The sequence below is a fragment of the Salvelinus fontinalis genome, chromosome 36 (assembly GCF_029448725.1).
Source record: "Salvelinus fontinalis isolate EN_2023a chromosome 36, ASM2944872v1, whole genome shotgun sequence".
NCBI classification, from domain to species: domain Eukaryota; kingdom Metazoa; phylum Chordata; class Actinopteri; order Salmoniformes; family Salmonidae; genus Salvelinus; species Salvelinus fontinalis.
This window is the reverse complement of record NC_074700.1, coordinates 22,478,166-22,497,815: the sequence shown is the minus strand read 5'-3', so window position 1 is coordinate 22,497,815 and position 19,650 is coordinate 22,478,166. Positions and strand designations below refer to the sequence as shown.

The 19,650-nt window shown below is 42.5% G+C and overlaps 2 protein-coding genes across 3 annotated transcripts in view; one reads left to right on the top strand and one right to left on the bottom strand.

Annotated features, from left to right (window-relative positions):
• The window catches only part of ripk3 (receptor-interacting serine-threonine kinase 3), a 39,749-nt gene extending 36,998 nt beyond the window's left edge, over positions 1-2,751 (bottom strand). The window contains exon 1 of one of the 2 annotated variants that reach the window (XM_055901043.1): positions 2,477-2,751. The gene's annotated coding sequence lies outside the window, so the exon portion shown is untranslated. The other variant, XM_055901042.1, reaches the window with a different exon arrangement.
• On the top strand, positions 556-19,135 carry khnyn (KH and NYN domain containing). The gene is made up of 9 exons (XM_055901038.1): positions 556-774; positions 4,949-5,256; positions 5,528-5,662; positions 6,141-8,251; positions 10,982-11,112; positions 11,353-11,449; positions 11,865-11,972; positions 12,262-12,363; positions 15,359-19,135. Exons 2-9 carry the CDS (start codon positions 4,990-4,992, stop codon positions 15,726-15,728), a joined length of 3,321 nt encoding a protein of 1,106 aa, XP_055757013.1. The 5' UTR covers positions 556-774; positions 4,949-4,989; the 3' UTR covers positions 15,729-19,135.
• Positions 19,136-19,650: the final 515 nt, after the last annotated feature.

The following is a 19,650-nucleotide window of genomic DNA, read 5'->3' as shown; positions in this document are numbered from 1 at the left end:
TATTTTGGTTTCCGCTAGATAGCACAGCTACAAAGTCAAAATTGACTATATCGTACAAATTCATGAAAACAAAAATGTACTTTTTGATCTTAATTTAACGTTATGGTTAGGCATACGGTTAGCAGTGTGGTTAAGGTTAGATTTTTTGAAGTAAAAATGTAAGGAGATAAATTGTAGAAATAGGCAGGGTTTGTGACTTTGTGGATGTTGTAACTAGTGACGACCGTTAATTCTCGTTTTTTTTTATCGTACAGCCTGGTGTATTTGCGCATTTATGTTCTTTCATAGAGGTAGGGATTTTACGATAGCATGTTGTTGTTATGTACAAGTGTGTTCAGTCACTTCGAATCTGATATTTATGTAGGTCTACAACACATAATTCGAAAGCACCAAAGATATTTAATAAAGTATTAAACTGTCGGTGATATTACCGATAATAACCTATTTAAATCGTGCGTGTTACTCTGCCTACATGATTACGTATGTCGCAGATACTCCAGCCTTTATGTTGTTGTGTCTGTATAGTGTCTGTTTTAAAGCCCACATAACTTCAGACAGTACTTTCTACAGTAGCCTAACTCTGTCGCTCAATTCACAAACTTTCTTGTATAATTGTACCAACCTTTTCTGTCGCTCATTCACGCCCTTTTTTGTGTGCACGGTACTTGTGAACTTTGGACTGCATTGATCTATGATTACAGAAGGCAAAACAAAGTTTTTCAAATACTAGAAATCGAAACTGAGAGAAGCAACTTCGGGGAAAGGATGAATGAGGTTAGAGAATTATTTTGTTGAGTTTGTTCATAATATTATTTAAATATAGCCTACAATTAACTTTGTACATTAAATAAACGATTATAGCTGTTGTTGTGGACGATGCTGTGTTTAGAGAGTGTGTTAGTACCTGTTATAATTCTGTGTTCATAACCAAGTGGTGGTAGGCCTTATTATTTAAGTTGTAAATAACAATTGGATGCATTCACGTGGTTTAAACTCGTTGAGAAACGGCGATTGGCTAATGGCCAACAACAAGCTGGGTCAAAGATAAACTAAAAATACATTTTCATGGATGTAAACAAAGGATAGTTTTCATAAACAATAGATTGCTTTTTATGAATAATGTTTTGTTGTTGTATTTAACTGGCGAAAATGCTGTTATCAAGGTAATTTCCTTAGTAGGTGACATCAACAGTTTCAATATAAAGACCCTCCAAGTCAGAATTACATGTGGGAAACAAAATAGTTTTGCCCGAGTTGTGACGTTTTACCACAGACCTTTGACCTTTACAACCAAAATATGACAACAAATTCGTTTTTGACAACTACAACCTTATCGATATGGATAATTTAGCTAGGCCATATTGTCAATGTTAAGCAAGCTAGCTAATTGTATTATTAGCAACGTTAGCTAGATTAACAAGCTACCTAAAATCGTATTGGTTGATGAATTGTTCCCGACTTCAAAAGCAATTGAACAAAATCATGTCGGAAAATCATGCCCATTTTCCTCATGAACGTGAAGCCAACAGGAGCCCAGGAATGATTAACGACTTTCCCACTTGTGATTAATACAGGGGACTTTAATGCTTAAATCATTTTTACCAAATTTTTACCAGCATGTCACATGTGCAACCAGAGGGGAAAAAAATCCTAGACTACCTTTACTCCACACACAGAGATGCATACAAAGCTCTCCCCCTCCCTCCATTTGGCAAATATGACCATAATTCTATCCTCCTGATTCCAGGAGCTCAGGAATGATAGACAACTTCCCCACTTGTAATTACCAGTGGCGATGTTAGCATGTAAATCTTTATGGGGCAAACAAAAATTGGCCAAATTATTAGGGTGAGGTACATGGGCTACTAACAGCTTACTACACAACATACACTTTGTATTACACTTAAGAGTTATAGATGGCTCCGAAGAACATGGTTGACGTTTTACATTCTCCCAACCAATTGTGCTATTTTGTTAGTATTTTTTCACTGTTTGTGTAACTTATTTTTAAACTTATTTTGTACATAATGTTGCTGCTACCGTCTCTTATGACCGAAAATAACTTCTGGACATCAGAACAGCGATTACTCACTGCAGACTAAAATAAACTTTTTCCTTTAATGAGTCCGACGAAAAGGATATCCTGCTTTCACTGGAAAAGGACCTGATCCCCGTCATTTGCTTGAAGAAAAGACGCAGGAAAAGGGGCCGCAGATCAGTCATCCTTCTGAGAATCCGTAGGCGAGCGGGTAAACTCCCACTACCATCCGTTCTGGCTAATGTGCAAACATTGGAAAATAAAATTGACGACCTACGATTAAGATTATCTTACCAACGGGACATTAAAAACTGTAATATCTTATGTTTCGCCAAGACGTGGCTGAATGAAGATACGGATAATATAGAGCTGGCGGAATTTTCCATGCACCGGCAGAACAGAGACGCAATGTCTGGTAGAGAAGAAGAAAATGCTCACCCAGAAGCGGCGCTTCTATTGGCCGGGGACTTTAATGCAGGCAATAGACCACCTTTACTCCACACACAGAGGTGCATACAAAGCTCTCCCCTGCCCTCCATTTGGCAAATCTGACCATAATTCTATCCTCCTGATTCCTGCTTATAAACAAAAAAGAAAGCAGGAAGAAAAGCAGTGACTCGTTCAATACGGAAGTGATCAGATGACGCGGATGCTACACTACAGGACTGTTTTGCTAGCACAGACTGGAATATGTTCCGGGATTCATCCAATGTCATTGAGGAGTACACCACCTCAGTCATCGGCTTCATCACTAAGTACATCGACGACGACGTCCCCACTGTGACTGTACGTACATATCCCAACCAGAAGCCATGGATTACAGGCAACATCCGCATCGAGCTAAAGGCTAGAGCTGCCGCTTTCAAGGAGAGGGAGACTAATCCGGACGCTTATGAAAATACCGCTATGCCCTCAGACGAACCATCAAACAAGCAAAGTGTCAATACAGGATGATGATTGAATCCTACTACACCGGCTCTGATGCTCGTCAAATGTGGCAGGGCTTGAAAACTATTACGGACTATGAAGGGAAACCCAGACGCGAGCTGCCCTGTGACGCAAGCCTACCTGATGAGCTAAATGCCTTTTATGCTCGCTTCGAGGAAAGCAACACTGAAGCATGCACAAGAGCACCAGCTGTTCTGGATGACTGTGTGATAACGCTCTCGGTAGCCGATGTGAACAGAACCTTTAAACAGGTCAACATTCACAAAGCCGCTGGGCCAGATGGATTACCAGGGCGTGCACTCAAAGCATGCGCAGAACAATTGTCAAGTGTCTTCACTGACATTGTCAACTTCTCCTTGGCCGAGTCTGTAATACCTACATGTTTCAAGCAGATCACCATAGTCCCCATGCCCAAGGAAGAGAAGGTAACCTGCCTATATAATTACCGCCCCGTAGCACTCACGTCAGTAGCCATGAAGTGCTTTGAAAGGCTGGTCATGGCTCACAACAGCATCCTCCCGGACACCATAGACCCACTCCAATTCGCATACCGCCCCAACAGATCCACAGATAATGCAATCTCAATCGCAGATCCTTGTACATAGCATCGAGCATGGTGGCGACACAGTAAAGAAAGAATGCCACCGAATCGCTTGTTCACAGCCTGTGTCAGCAGTTTTGTTGAGCAGGCGTTTCAATGCCATGACAGAGGGTATCACGTCTGCTGCAGGCGCAGTTGATTAGCTTACTTCTCAAGTCAGTTGTTTGAATGGAGTCAGCTAGTGTGTTCATGTTTCCAAGTTTCAAACATGTTCTCAAATGCCATTGAAACTGCAGCAGTGGTATGACAACCGGCACATTCATGAGCATACAAAATGATTTTCCTCAGTACGAAATCCTCAACGACCCACTGTGCAGTCGGACTCAGCATGCTCATGTGGCTGATATCGCTGGTCCAAATATCAGTCGTGAAGCTAATAGCAGTGACGCTATTACTGTGTAACTCCGGTAGGGCAACATCTGAAAAATAGCGCACTCTGTGCTCGACCAGTCTGCGAAAGCCAACATCACCCACGACAGAGAACGGTTGATTGTCAAGGGCAATGACTTCTATTATCTTGGCGTTAATGGATTTCGCCTTTGAATTTTCTTACTCTTTCAAATGACTGCTCGACAAGTTGACTGCTCGATCCACACGGCAGACATTGTGGGCTAGGTTAGGAATGCTGTGTTATACGTGCAGCGCAAAATTTTACGTGGCGTCATTACTTCATGTACCTACATTATATAGGTATGCACATCAGCTTTGACATTGGTTATGGACATCAGCGTTAAATTAGACATCGGGTCGATGCCGATTTTGGCAGTTTTAGCTAATATCGGCCGATTCAGATATGTTCACCAATATATTGTGCATATATGTATATATATATATTATTTTTTTAGCTAAACAGGTGGGGCCACCTGCCCTGAATAACGGATCATCACTGGTAATTAGCAGTTGGAGGGGCGTTCAAGTGGGGTTTTCCCAGGCGTATGTAGTAAATGCCAATGTCCCACTTGGGTTATGAATACTGCTTAATTACCTAGATGAGTCTTGCGAGGCCATCCTACCAAATCTCATCTCATTAACCTATAGATCTATGCTGATATGGTTGTCATTGGCTGACATGGGCAAATCAAAGTTTATTGTTCAGGTACACAGATTTATAGATGTTTTCACAGCGAAATGCTTGTGTTTCTAATTACACACATAATCTAGAAAATAACAATAATAAATATATTAAGTTATTCATATTTTATTTTAAATAAACAGACATGGTTCACTCTCTCGGTGTCTTCTCTCTCAATTTTCAAATTCAATATCAAAATGCTTAATTTACATGTCAAAACTTCCCTGTGTATTGTCTCTCGTTCTCTCTCTCCCTCCCCCCTCTCTCTCTCTCTCTCCCACCATCTCAGTGAGACATCTACCCAGTGCCATTTGACATCTACCCAGTGCCATGGCCTCTGCCCTAAGCCATCTCTCTCCAATGTCTGTAAGAGTGAGAGAAGGATGGAGTGATGATGGAAGAGGAGAGGAGCAGGTGGAGGATGAATTTGCGTGTTCTGGAGCGCTACGCGGTGCCCTGTGGTCCTTCCATCCCTCAGTGGAGAGGATTTTTGGGGTGTCTTTTACGATCGGTAGAGAGGAGGATGCTGTGTTACCCCATGATGGACAGATCTGGCTCAAACTAAAAGGAGTGAGGAAGGACGCTGTGGCTGCCAAAGTAAGAAATGGCTCCTATTATTGTTGTTTTTAACTCCAAACATTAATGTTATGTTAACATGTTTTGAGGTTGAGGTTAACCTTATGTGTTTTGCAGTAATGCAAGGTGGCAATTTCCTATATGTGTCACAATTTGGGCCATGCGGTTTTTCTGATCACGTTATCTGACCAGGGAAAACTCCAAAACATACTGTATTTTGTAACATAATATAGTATTAAATCTTTCTCTCTCTCCCCACTTCCTCCTCTCTCTCTCATTCTCTCTCATCCAGTTGTTTGTGAAGGGAGTTGTGAACCAGGAGGCCCAGCACGAGGTTCCATATCCAGGTGTCCTTCACTGTGTGTTCTGTGGAGCACGAGGGCTGTTCATGGAGTGCCTGATCAGAAACACCTCTGCTTACATACTGGTAAGAATAGACAAATAGACAACACACACACGTACAGGCTGCACACACACACACACACACATAGGCACGCAGGAACACACACACACAAAGTTGATCAGATGGATGATGTAAAGGAAGGAAATGCACATTAGAGGAGAGGAAGGTTGTGGGTTTGAGTCTTTATTTTTTTATTTAACCTTTATTTAGCTAGGCAAGTCAGTTAAGAACATATTCTTATTTGCAATGACGGCCTACCCCGGCCAAACCTTAACCAGGACAATGCTGGGCCAATTGTGCGCCGCCCTATGGGACTCTCAATCACGGCCGGTTGTGAAACAGCCTGGAATCTAACCAGGGTCTGTATTGACGCCTCTAGCACTGAGATGCAGTGCCTTGGACCTCTGCGCAACTCGGGAGCCCCTAAGTCTCTTTAGAGAGATGGCAAGAATAAGGCTAAAGTTAAGATTATCTGAATTTCTTCCCATTTCCTTTCCTCCAGGTGGGTTCCCCAGGCTTCCTGCTCATCTCAGGACTGGCAGAACCAGTGGTCAGGGCCTATTCCCTCATCACAGACCTGGTGAAGAACTACGAGGTCACCCAGGGACGAAGAACCGAGCCTGGCGACAGAGGATCAGGCGAGACCCTAGATTCCCGTCGGGCCTTCAAATCCCTGGTGGAGAGATGGGAGGACAGGCACACTTTGGATCTGCTGGTGCTGCCAGGGGTGGTGAAGGAGACTCTACTGGATCTGGTGAGGGAGTCTGGGCTGGGATCCAACCCCGGTCCTGGGGGCTCGAACCTCAGTCTTGGGGGGTCTAGAGACAGAGTGGGTCTAATGGACACTGATAGCCAGAGACGATGGGACAGCCAGTCAGGCTTGGACATACTAACACTTATGGATACCAGAGTAGGGACCAGAGCTGGAGAGGCTAGGGACATAGAGGGAATGCAGGGGATTTCCACATCAAGGAGAAAACCTCCTGTAAATTCCACCCACAACCAAGACCCTGGTCTACGGAATATTGGGCAGCTTTCTCAACAAAATATGTTCACTACCTTACATGTACAAGAAAGAGAGATGGGCAAAGATTGGTCACAGGGAGGGATAGAGAAAGACGCAGCATCTCGACTTCCCATCTTCCACTCTATCCTCCAAACCGAGGAGGAGGGGCAAGGACGTTCCCAACCGGAGGTAGAGGATGAGGAACAGGGGGAGGAAGGAGAGGGAGAGATGTTGTCAGTAGGGAGTAGGGAGGAGTTTGGGCTCTTGCTGAAGTTCTTCACGGCTATGGGCTATGCAGAAGATGTGGTAATGAGGGTCCTGGCCCGGACCGGACCCAGAGAAGCCTCCCAGATTCTGGACCTGGTCCAGCAAGAACATGACCAGACCGGTCTGGCCATGAACCGCCCAGTGGAGATGGAGCACACAGAGGTGGAGGGGAGGGAAGGTAAAGGAGTGAGAGGAAAGAGAAGCGGTATAGATGGAGGGATGGGAGTGGAGCTGGAGGGAGGTGTGGAAGAAGGGGCGAGGAGTAGAGAGGAGGGGAGAAAAGGCAGGGAGAGTGGAGGGTCTACCGCTAACCTGTCTGAGGATTCACTGAAGGAAGGCAGGGAGAGGGGCGAGGGCGGCATGGAGGGAGGCGAAGGGTGGAACGAGGAGGATTTTGTCCTGGGAGTTGTGAAGAGGGCTGCCGCCAGTTGTGGATACACAGAGGAGAAGGTAGCAGAAGTGTACAGTATGTTACCTGAACTGTCCACACGCCAGCTACTCCTGGAGCTACAGAGGGAGGGAGCCAGAGAGACAGAAGCTGCTTCCCAGGACCAGGTACGAGACGAACCAAGAGAGGTGGATGAGGTTGTCTCAGAGCTACAGAGAAAGGACAGAGCAGGAGACAGGAAGGAGGAGAGAGGTAGAGAGATGGAGGCACCAGCACCGCAGTCAACTGCTACTGAGAAGAGAGGAGAAGAAAGAAAGAGTGTGAAAGGAAAGAGTGACAGGAAGACCAATGAGGTAGGAGTGACCGCACGGAACCGAATCGTCGATGGTACAGTTAAGGTTGAACCCGATCTGGCTCAATGGAATGCCATGACAAACCAGATTCCGTTCCCGATTCACAGTCACCAGAAGAATCCCACACAGACACACACCGCCCATCGAGCCAGCCCCCCTTTAGTCAGAGGGCCGCCTCAGCCCACCTACCCCAACACACTACCCCCACAACCCACCTACCCCAACACAGTATCCCCACAACCCACCTACCCCAGCACATTACTCGCACAACCCACCTACCCTCTCTTATTTCCCCATCAACTCGTTTACCCTCCCACCCAGCCACCCCTCACCCTTACCATGAATAACTCCTCAGCAACCAGAGCGAAGGAGAAACGTGGTCTCTTTCCCTTAGCAGTAGAGGGAAGGGATCTCTCAGCCCTAACAGCGGTGGCTGTTGATAGACGAGGTCTCCCGACCATGGCAGCAGGGGCTGTGGTGACAGGGCAACAGCGCTTCATGGAAGGCCTCCAGACTCCATTTGACCTCAAGCTGACCGACCAACCAGGAGACCCGGGACTCAGGATGGTCATTATCGATGGGAGCAACGTTGCCATGAGGTGAGTACGAGGAAATGTGAGAACAAGAGAGCTGAGCGGATGAATGGATAAAAAAAAAAAAGATGTAGAAAATGTAACCACAGACAAGAATAGCAGGCAAAATGTTGCGGTTATTCATTCAATCATTCATTTAGATATTTATGTTAACGCTTTCATTGAAAGCAGTGTAGAAAGAACAGCAACATACAAACCTGTGTGGCCCCTGCAGTACTTGAATCCACGGCAGTTTTAGTGGTAATGCTATGCTCTAACTGACAGCTAGCATGATTCATTTACATGATTCAAAGCACATACTGAACTATACAAAGTATCAAACATTATACAGTATTTAATTAGGTTTTATCCCACTCCTTCTCTATAGTCACGGGCTGGGTCATTTAATTAGGTTTTATCCCACTCCTTTTCTATAGTCACGGGCTGGGTCATTTAATTAGGTTTTATCCCACTCCTTCTCTATAGTCACGGGCTGGGCCATTTAATTAGGTTTTATCCCACTCCTCTATAGTCATGGGCTGGGTCATTTAATTAGGTTTTATCCCACTTCTCTATAGTCACAGGCTGGGTCATTTAATTACGTTTTATCCCACTCTTCTATAGTCACGGGCTGGGCCATTTAATTAGGTTTTATCCCACTCCTTCTCTATAGTCATGGGCTGGGTCATTTAATTAGGTTTTATCCCACTCCTCTATAGTCACGGGCTGGGTCATTTAATTAGGTTTTATCCCACTCCTTCTCTATAGTCACGGGCTGGGCCATTTAATTAGGTTTTATCCCACTCCTCTATAGTCATGGGCTGGGTCATTTAATTAGGTTTTATCCCACTTCTCTATAGTCACAGGCTGGGTCATTTAATTACGTTTTATCCCACTCTTCTATAGTCACGGGCTGGGCCATTTAATTAGGTTTTATCCCACTCCTTCTCTATAGTCATGGGCTGGGTCATTTAATTAGGTTTTATCCCACTCCTCTATAGTCACGGGCTGGGCCATTTAATTAGGTTTTATCCCACTCCTTTTCTATAGTCACGGGCTGGGTCATTTAATTAGGTTTTATCCCACTCCTTTTCTATAGTCACGGGCTGGGCCATTTAATTAGGTTTTATCCCACTCCTTTTCTATAGTCACGGGCTGGGTCATTTAATTAGGTTTTATCCCAGTCTTCTATAGTCATGGGCTGGGTCATTTAATTAGGTTTTATCCCACTCCTCTATAGTCACAGGCTGGGTCATTTAATTAGGTTTTATCCCACTCCTTCTCTATAGTCACGGGCTGGGCCATTTAATTAGGTTTTATCCCACTCCTCTATAGTCATGGGCTGGGTCATTTAATTAGGTTTTATCCCACTTCTCTATAGTCACAGGCTGGGTCATTTAATTACGTTTTATCCCACTCTTCTATAGTCACGGGCTGGGCCATTTAATTAGGTTTTATCCCACTCCTTCTCTATAGTCATGGGCTGGGTCATTTAATTAGGTTTTATCCCACTCCTCTATAGTCACGGGCTGGGTCATTTAATTAGGTTTTATCCCACTCCTTCTCTATAGTCACGGGCTGGGCCATTTAATTAGGTTTTATCCCACTCCTCTATAGTCATGGGCTGGGTCATTTAATTAGGTTTTATCCCACTTCTCTATAGTCACAGGCTGGGTCATTTAATTACGTTTTATCCCACTCTTCTATAGTCACGGGCTGGGCCATTTAATTAGGTTTTATCCCACTCCTTCTCTATAGTCATGGGCTGTGTCATTTAATTAGGTTTTATCCCACTCCTCTATAGTCACGGGCTGGGCCATTTAATTAGGTTTTATCCCACTCCTTTTCTATAGTCACGGGCTGGGTCATTTAATTAGGTTTTATCCCACTCCTTTTCTATAGTCACGGGCTGGGCCATTTAATTAGGTTTTATCCCACTCCTTTTCTATAGTCACGGGCTGGGTCATTTAATTAGGTTTTATCCCAGTCTTCTATAGTCATGGGCTGGGTCATTTAATTAGGTTTTATCCCACTCCTCTATAGTCATGGGCTGGGTCATTTAATTAGGTTTTATCCCACTTCTCTATAGTCACAGGCTGGGTCATTTAATTACGTTTTATCCCACTCTTCTATAGTCACGGGCTGGGCCATTTAATTAGGTTTTATCCCACTCCTTCTCTATAGTCATGGGCTGTGTCATTTAATTAGGTTTTATCCCACTCCTCTATAGTCACGGGCTGGGCCATTTAATTAGGTTTTATCCCACTCCTTTTCTATAGTCACGGGCTGGGTCATTTAATTAGGTTTTATCCCACTCCTTTTCTATAGTCACGGGCTGGGCCATTTAATTAGGTTTTATCCCACTCCTTTTCTATAGTCACGGGCTGGGTCATTTAATTAGGTTTTATCCCAGTCTTCTATAGTCACAGGCTGGGTCATTTAATTAGGTTTTATCGCACACCTTCTCTATAGTCACGGGCTGGGCCATTTAATTAGGTTTTATCGCACACCTTCTCTATAGTCACGGGCTGGGTCATTTAATTAGGTTTTATCCCAGTCTTCTATAGTCACGGGCTGGGTCATTTAATTAGGTTTTATCCCAGTCCTCTATAGTCACGGGCTGGGTCATTTAATTAGGTTTTATCCCACTCCTCTATAGTCACGGGCTGGGTCATTTAATTAAGTTTTATCCCACTCCTTCTCTATAGTCACAGGCTGGGTCATTTAATTAGGTTTTATCCCACTCCTTCTCTATAGTCACGGGCTGGGCCATTTCTTTTCATGCCGAGGCATCGCCCTGGCCGTGCAACACTTCTGGAACCGCGGGCATCGCAGAATCAGTACCTTCCTGCCCCAGTGGAGGCAGAAGAGAGACTACCGGGGCAAAGGTAACACTATATGTCTGTCTGGAAGCCCAGACTTCACATCCACCTAGCTCTTTCATGTCATCAGTTTTATCAATTCAGTTTTCAATGAAGTTACTTCAGGAAGTATGCATATGTATTTTTCTTTAGAATAGACCCCCAACCCTGTTTAGCCCCTAAGTCATTGATTAATGGTGGTAAATGTGTGTGACTGTGTGTACTACGTTCATAAAGGAGAGGTTGGTGTGTCTGTGTTATTTTCAGAGCAGCACTACCTTAGTGAGCTCCAGAACCTGGGTCTGCTCTCCTACACCCCCTCCAGAGAAGTCCAAGGGAAGAGGATCAACTCATACGACGACAGGTTGTTCTAGTCGCTCTCCTCTGTCATACAATAGATCTGCTTGTAAACTGCTCTTATACTAAATATATACCTTGTTTGTAAACCGCTTACAAACTTTACCAGAAAATATCTACCTTTGAACAGCTTATAAACTTTATCTGAATATCTGCTTATAAACTGCTTATTAACTTTAAGGTCTACTTATAAACAGCAAAAAACAGTGTATAAACAGCTTATACATTTAAAAAAAAAAAAATAATGTTATTGTCACATTCACCAGACAGCTGCAGTAGGTGACTAATGAACGTTATTTAAGTTTGTTACAATTATAAATTTACAGTAGAAGGCTTGTGAATATTCTCTAAACGGATGAAGTGACCTCCCCTTTACACTCTTCCTTCATCCCTCTTTTCCTTCATCCCTCTCTTCTCTGCAGGTTCATGCTGCAGCTGGCCCAGAAGACGGATGGAGTGATTGTGACAAACGACAACCTCAGAGACCTGCTGGATGAGTCTCATGTATGGAGAGAAATCATCAAGAAAAGGTGAATGAAAGAATGAAAGAGATGGAGGAGAAGATACAATGGGCATGGAATATGTTTTGTAATTTAGTATGTTAGGAATTGTCTAAAGAAATCAGAAACATTTTCATAAATAGATTTTGGATAGATTTTTGCCTAACGTTAGAGTGCAACAATATCTTTGTCACTACCTTAGTGGATTTGGCCACTAAGGTAAACCTTGTGTATGAACCAACATCCCTTTGATTTGAAATTGATCCAGTCAAAATTGTCTCATATCCGTCCGTAACCTCAGTTTCTGTTCATTACCCAGACTCCTCCAATACACGTTTGTGGGGGATCACTTTATGGTACCGGATGATCCGCTGGGTCGAGGAGGACCCCACCTAGATGACTTCCTACACTCCCAGCACAGGTAACAAACACACATAAAGCCATACACACACACACAAACCCATACACGCACACACACACACACACCCTTCATGATACTTTCTTACTCTCTTAATTTCTCCCATATTAAAGAGCAACTGCTCCTAAAAAGCAACTTCTCGTTTTGAAATGTGTGTATTTGACATCTATAGGAGTCAGAAACATTCTAGTATTAAAATGTACTACAATGAATAATTTTGGTCGTAAAGTCAGTCTTGACCAAAATGTAGATTTGCGAGATGAGAGGAAAAAATTGTATGTCACAGAATGAAGGGTACTGTAACAGAACGAAGGGTACCTTAACAGAATGAAAGGGTAGTGTAACAGAATGAAGGGTACCGTAACAGTTTTCCATGGGTTGGGTTTATTTCAATCCTGCCCACAGCTTGCAGCATCCAAGTAATCATCAGTTCAGAGCAAAGCTGCAAGCGACTTGATCGTAATGCCCGTGGTCAATTTGGTTTGACATTCCATACCCTACCACTTTTGAGAAAATGGCCTGTGAATGTTTATGGTACACCTACTGGAGAGCTCTTCTTTGTCTACACCCATTCAGCATCATTCACATACTCTTAAGCCTTAGCCCCACCCATCTCTTTAAGGATTCACAGTGTAGTAAACAACCAAAGATCAAGACTAAAAGTGGTGAAAGTAGTAGCAAAAATACACTTTATCTAGTCCTTGGCCTATATCCTAACCTGATTTTGGTGCAGGTCATGTTGTTCCTCACATTACCCTCTATGGTAAACATACACTATATCAGATAAAATCTGGGTTTATTTGTCAAATGCGCAGGATACAGAAGGTGTAAACGGTACCGTGAGATGGTTACTTACATAGTGGAGTCTTTTGTTTAGACATGTAGCTAGCTAAACAATGAACCATAATCCCAACTCGTGCTACCATGAACTATGCATGAATTTGCTGGCAGCTAACTAAAGCTAACCAATTATGTTCAATGTTAGCTAGCTGACATTAGGCTATAACTAGCAATGCAAATGGATTTCTGAGATACAAATAATATTACTACACAGATCATACACGTAACGTTAGCTAGCGAGCCAGCCAACTAACATTAGCTAGCTAATAGTACGCTTTAAATGAAAAGGACTTTCTGACAAAATTAGAAACATATAATATCTGAAAATGTAGGTAGACTCTTACCTGTATACATGAATGAACGTTTCTCCCTCTGTCATGGATGCCATGGTTGCCCTTAGTTAGAAGATGTAATCCAGAGACAGGTGTTTTATACAACAGCCTCCTGTGTTCTCTTTTCGACTCTCTCCGCATTTGGCAATCATCTCTTGGCTTCCACCGGGTATTCCACTGATTTCAAAACTCGGTCAAATTCTTCCATTTCAACAACACTATTTATCACTGTTTCTTCTGTTGACAGTGATGAGAGAAGACTACAATGACTGATTCAATTAAAATGTTTTTACCTAAATCAGGAATTACCTCATCGTCTGATTAATTCAGTCAGCATGGCATAATCCTCCAGATTATAGTCCATCACTACTTTTTCCCACTGATCTTTGCCGATGGCACTATTAACTTCAGGGCAGCAATGCAACACTTTTTCAGTTCTTCATGATATCTTTCAAAAAAATCTGTGGTAGAAAGGATTATCCACACATACTGAGCAGTGCATGTTATAGATAGAAGCATGATACATGGCTGACCAATCCAAACTCATCTCTTGACATGTCCAGCCCATCCATTATCTCAGCCAATCATGGCTAGCAGGAAGGTTCCTGTATTCTTCCGTGGCTAAACCAACTAGGCTCGTAATTTAACGATTGTATTTGCAGATGCCATACAAGTGTGTTAGTAAGGCACTTTAAAGTTCACCTGTTCCAGAAGACATTTCTGCCAGAAAATGCATTTTCATAAAAAATATAAATAAAACATTCAAATGCCTCTCCTGCGAAGCAGTGATGTGCAACATACGCCTAGCTTCTTGAAACGAGTCACAGTTGTAGAAATTCATATACAAATATTGAAAGCATTTAATGAAGCAACTAAAACATGTGTATCATGAAAATAGTGTCCCATTCACATTGTGTTATTTGAAGGTCAAACCGACTTTTCCACGGTCGCACACCAGCTGGCTGAATTGGCTGAACAATTTTGCAAACTCTTTCCACCTGCAAATACACACACGAGACACCCACATCAAACCACACCCCAAAACCAACTCACGTTTTAATTAATAAGGATCCGCCCCTTTTTTTCAATTTTCGCCTAAAATGACATACCCAAATCTAACTGCCTGTAACTCAGGCTCTGAAGCAAGGATATGCATATTCTTGGTAAAATTTGAAAGGAAACACCTTTGAAGTTTGTGGAAATATGAAAGGAATGTAGGAGAATATAACACAATAGATCTGGTTAAAGATAATACAAAGAGAAAAACAACCGTTCTTTTGTATTTTTTGTACCATCATCTTTTAAATGCAAGAGAAAGGATTAAATGTATTAATGCAGCCCAGTTGCAATTTATATTTTCGCCACTAGATGGCAGAAGTGTATGTGCAAAGTTTTATACTGATCCAATGAACCATTGCATTTTGTTTTGTATCAAAACTGCCCAAATGTGCCTAATTTGTTTATTAATAACTTTTCATGTTCAAAACTGTGCACTCTCCTCAAACAATAGCATGGTATTCTTTCACTGTAATAGCTACTGTAAATTGTTAGATTAGATTAGACTAACAAGAATTTAAGCTTTCTGGCAATATCAGATAGGTCTATGTCCTGGGAAATGTTCTTGTTACTTACAACCTCAAGCTAATCGCATTAGCCTACGTTAGCTCAACCGTCCCGTGGAAGGGACACCGATCCCGAAGAAGTTTTTAAGTCATGGCCGCTAGAATTTCTTAATAAACCACATCTAAAACAATGCCAAATCAGAAAACACAATCAACCTTTAACAGGTAGTCATCCCTCTCTGTCTCTCTCTTCTCTTCTCTCAGGCCTCCTGTACCAGGCAGTCATTCATTTGCAGGCGTGGCATCCTCCTTCCACTCTCCCCAAGCTCCAAGGGCCCAGACAGAGGTCCTTCATTTCCGTGACTGGACACCAGGGATCGTTGTGGAGCCAGAGCCCAGCCAGGCCAGGGGGAATGGCCAGGCTAGGGCTGGACGCGGTGTCCCAGGGATGGGCCTTGGTCTGGGCCTGGGGGTGAAGAGGAGTGCAGAAGAGACCTCCAGGCTTAGGGAGAGCCTATCCCAGGTGTTCCCAGGACAGGATAGCATGGTTACTCTGGTGCTGCAGTGTAATCCTACAGTGACTGACATCAATTCACTGTCACACTTTATACTGGAGCAGGGGGGTGTAGACTGAGAGTAGTGTGTGTGTGTGTGTGTGTGTGTGTGTGTGTGTGTGTGTGTGTGTGTGTGTGTGTGTGTGTGTGTGTGTGTGTGTGTGTGTGTGTGTGTGTGTGTGTGTGTGTGTGTGTGTGTGTGTGTGTGTGTGTGTGTGTGTGTGTGTGTTCCAGAGAAAGATGTATTAATGTATTTTATTTAAATGTTTGATTGATAAGTCTCAGTTCAAAGACCGACGGGGCTAAAAAATTATGTTTCTTAATCTATTTTTATCGAATTAAGTTTGAAAACAGGACCAAAAATCAAACCAATACTAATAAATGTATTAATGCGCAACTTTCCCTTGGGTTTTTATAATTGCACTGTTTAATCTTTGCAGTGTGATACAAAACGTGGTTCCGGTATGCTTTACGACCATGCAAAAGCCTCAGAGAGGTCGGGTAGGCTGTTTTCTGGTTTCAGCTAGCTGGATTTCGTTCCGCACAGACAACACAGAGCATGCAGACAGCATGTATGAAGGCAAAGCTTCTGAAAGGCTGGCATATAGGACCAGCACAAGAGAGATGATCAGAGGCAGCTTCTGTCTGTGTTGCACTTTTTGTCAGAGTTGTAAAAACAAGCAGAACAGAAACTGTCTGCTCCTTAGTTGACTGATCTAGCTGGCAAGGTAACTGCTGTTTGACAGAAATAATAATATTCTCAGTGCAGCTAGTAGTGTAACATTAGCATTAACATTACATTAGCTAATGTTTCATCACCTCTTGACTGAAGTGAATGAACTGCTAGCAGCTAGTTAGCTCGCTAGTAGCTACCACAGCCAGTTCAGCTCTAGCTAGCCTCTAGCTATCTGTCAGGTAGCAGTATCTAACAGCTGTTGTTTGGAAATGTTTTGTAGCTTTTGTTATGTCCCGTTTCAACAGAAGTGCATTCAATTATATACTATTGTACCATTAGTTAGCAGAGCTAGCCAAAAGTTGGCTAACGTTAGCTAGCTAGCTTTATTTTGCCTAAATCACAGTAGACTTGAATCAACCGATGAAACCAACGGCCAAATGATTGACGACAGATATTGTGATGTTTTTTCAGCGCATTGTATGTTTTTATTAGTCAGTACAGCAATGTAACGTTATTGATCTGTCAGTTTCCCTAGCTAATTCCCTACTTTTCACACTGACACGGTATAAACAGCTCTACAGGCTGCACTGTCATGGTGCACAGTCACTACACAATACTATGCTCATCATGTCTTAGCTGGATCAGATGGTGACAGTGTCAGACAGCCATGGAAGACTAGTCTAGAGATCTCAGGTGAATTTTGAAGTATTTTATAACAATCAGTGAATAAATATAGTTCCATCTTGAGTTGATGGGTAGGCTAGTCTGCGATCTGGGAATAATGGTCATTTCAATTGTTTAACCATTGATTCTATTCCTGGTATATATAATGTATAAATGTACCCCAATGTAATTCTTTGTCATGCCTCATCTGAGCGGGATCAGATGGTGACAAGGGTCTCATCAGGGTCGGGTAGCCAGGAAGACCAGTCTGTGACTGAGCTGAGGTGATTTTTGCAGATACAGGACTTTATTTTCTCTGTGCAGCAAACACTGGACAAGCAAGACGCTTCAAAGAATGAAACTATTTTAAGACAGTCTGACAAGCCTTTAAAGTTGATTACCAAACTGTATCAAGTGTTGATAGAGGCTTTTCCCAATGACACAAAACATGTAAAACAAAAATGTGAGGAAGCCTTAGAGACGCTATTGATGATGCTGACTGGATACAGATATGTTAGAATGCTCAGTCATGTTCATTTAATTTCGGACATAAATTACTGCACTTTAAGACCATCCGTAGAACGTACTATATGCCAATGAAACTGAATATCATGCACTCAGAAATGTAATTATTCTGCTGGAGGTGTGAAATACAAAAGGGGACATATTTGCTTATGTTATGGTCTTGTGAAGGCTGGCTGAAATCTGGCAAAGAGTATGTTCTTTTATCTCAGGATGTCTACAGATTCTCCCTTCCCCTTGTTTTTGTTTGCTTGGAAATGTTGATACTGGAGACTACTGTCAGAAGAAACTGTAACCTAGCATTTATAGTGGTTATAGTGGTTAAATGCTTTGCCATTCATTGGAAGGTTGGTTATCCTCCTAAAATGGATGGAAGAAATGTAAAGTTATGTATCACTAGATTGGATTTATTAAAAATTAAGGGTATACTGTGCAACTTTCATAAGGTCTGGATGCCTTATATGAAAACTGTACGACAAAACGTGTCTGTATTGAAACATGCCCACGTCAAGGGAGATACCTATTTAAGTAATCCCTAGCTGCTGGGCTGCTCAGTCCTGGCCCTGGGGGTCTGCCGTAATGTTGGTTGTCACTCTGGCCTTGGACTAACATAGCTGAAACCTATAATGAATGTTTCCTAAAGCTGAGTGGAGTGTGTTGGTTTGGGGCGTAGCAGGATGGTGGACCCCTAGGGGCAGGACCGGGTGACCCAGCTATATTGTGTGCAAGTAAAAAGAGCTCGACATCACTATTAGACCTTCTTTTTTTTTTACTGGGCAAGTCAGTTAAGAACAAATTCATATTTACAATGATGGTGAACTCCAGCCAAACCCAGACTACACCCTATGGGACTCCCAGTCACAGCCACATGTGATATAACCTGGATTTGAACCAGGTGCTCTAGTGACACATCTTGCACTGAGATGCAGTGCCTTAGACCGCTACGCCACTCGTGAGACCTATGAGACTAATTATATGAAGGATGTACTGTTAATGTGTAGGTGTGTTTTTATAAAACGTTTGTTTTCCAAACCTTTCCTTGAGACATAAAAAACAAAGATGGGAAGGAAGTTGTGTTGGGGAGAGAGTTGAGTTATTTACTAGACTGGTGAGGGTGGGATGTATAGGTACCTCGGTCTGGCTGACATTTGATGTAGAGGATGTCTTAATGAAGACAATCAAAAGTCTTGATACAAATAAAGTAAGAGTAGTTCATTTGTTAGTCTATTGGTTAAAGGTGCAGCACAATATTGATTATTTCATTATCATTGTTCTAATTCAGTCTTACAAATCTCTTAAACATATTTAATAACAATCTTTTACCTAGCTTGATGACTGGGCATTTTTGCTTACTTTATGTTGTTCTAAACAGATATGGCTAGAAGGGCCATGGGTCATATTAGATTGTGTAGAAATGCAGGAAATTTGCTTTAGATGCCCCCAAAAATGAGAGGACCCCCAGACCCCCCACCAACTTATGCCCCTGCCTAAGGATATTACTCCAAAAATATTTTGTACCTTATTATTTTAATGCTTCTGGCCACTGTTGTATTTTGTGGATGTGATGACTAGTGTTGCTAAATTCAATGTACTTTGCTTTTATTTATTAAACATAATATTACAGTATGGTAATATAAAGTTGCTGATGCTCAACTTCTAATCAAACATTTCAGACTGAAAATTTAACCTCTCAACTTTCTAGAGTTTTCCCAGTTAGTTAACACTATCAACGTTTCCCTTTACTGTGGGAATTGTGATCAAATCAATACAATATTAGCCACTTTCACTACAAAATAACAACAAAAAAACTATGCAAGAGATTTTGTTGTTGGCTAAATGCATCGGAGTAGGATTCTATTGCATTGACAGGCGACACATCCCCGTACTCTACATAAACCAGTGCGCCATTACCAATCAGAGCTGCAGTAGGCCTAAATGCAAATAGACCGTTGCCATATATGGATCTGTGGCGTTCACTTTGAACTGGGCTGTGTTAACAGCATGAGCGGTCGTGAGTAGACGTACTTGTTTTGAGGTCAAAGCGAGAGCTACGCGTAGCAACGTTGGCACATTTGTACATATCCATTGCTAGTTAGTGAGCTATTAGCCCAGTTATAGATCATTTTTATTCAGCAAGTTGT

Coding starts and splice junctions, on each gene's coding strand:
- khnyn (XM_055901038.1), top strand. CDS start 4,990: ATGGCCTCTGCCCTAAGCCATCTCTCTCCAATGTCTGTAAGAGTGAGA. Junction 5,257..5,527: donor AGGACGCTGTGGCTGCCAAA/GTAAGAAATGGC, acceptor TCTCTCATCCAG/TTGTTTGTGAAGGGAGTTGT. Junction 11,973..12,261: donor AGAGAAATCATCAAGAAAAG/GTGAATGAAAGA, acceptor TTCATTACCCAG/ACTCCTCCAATACACGTTTG.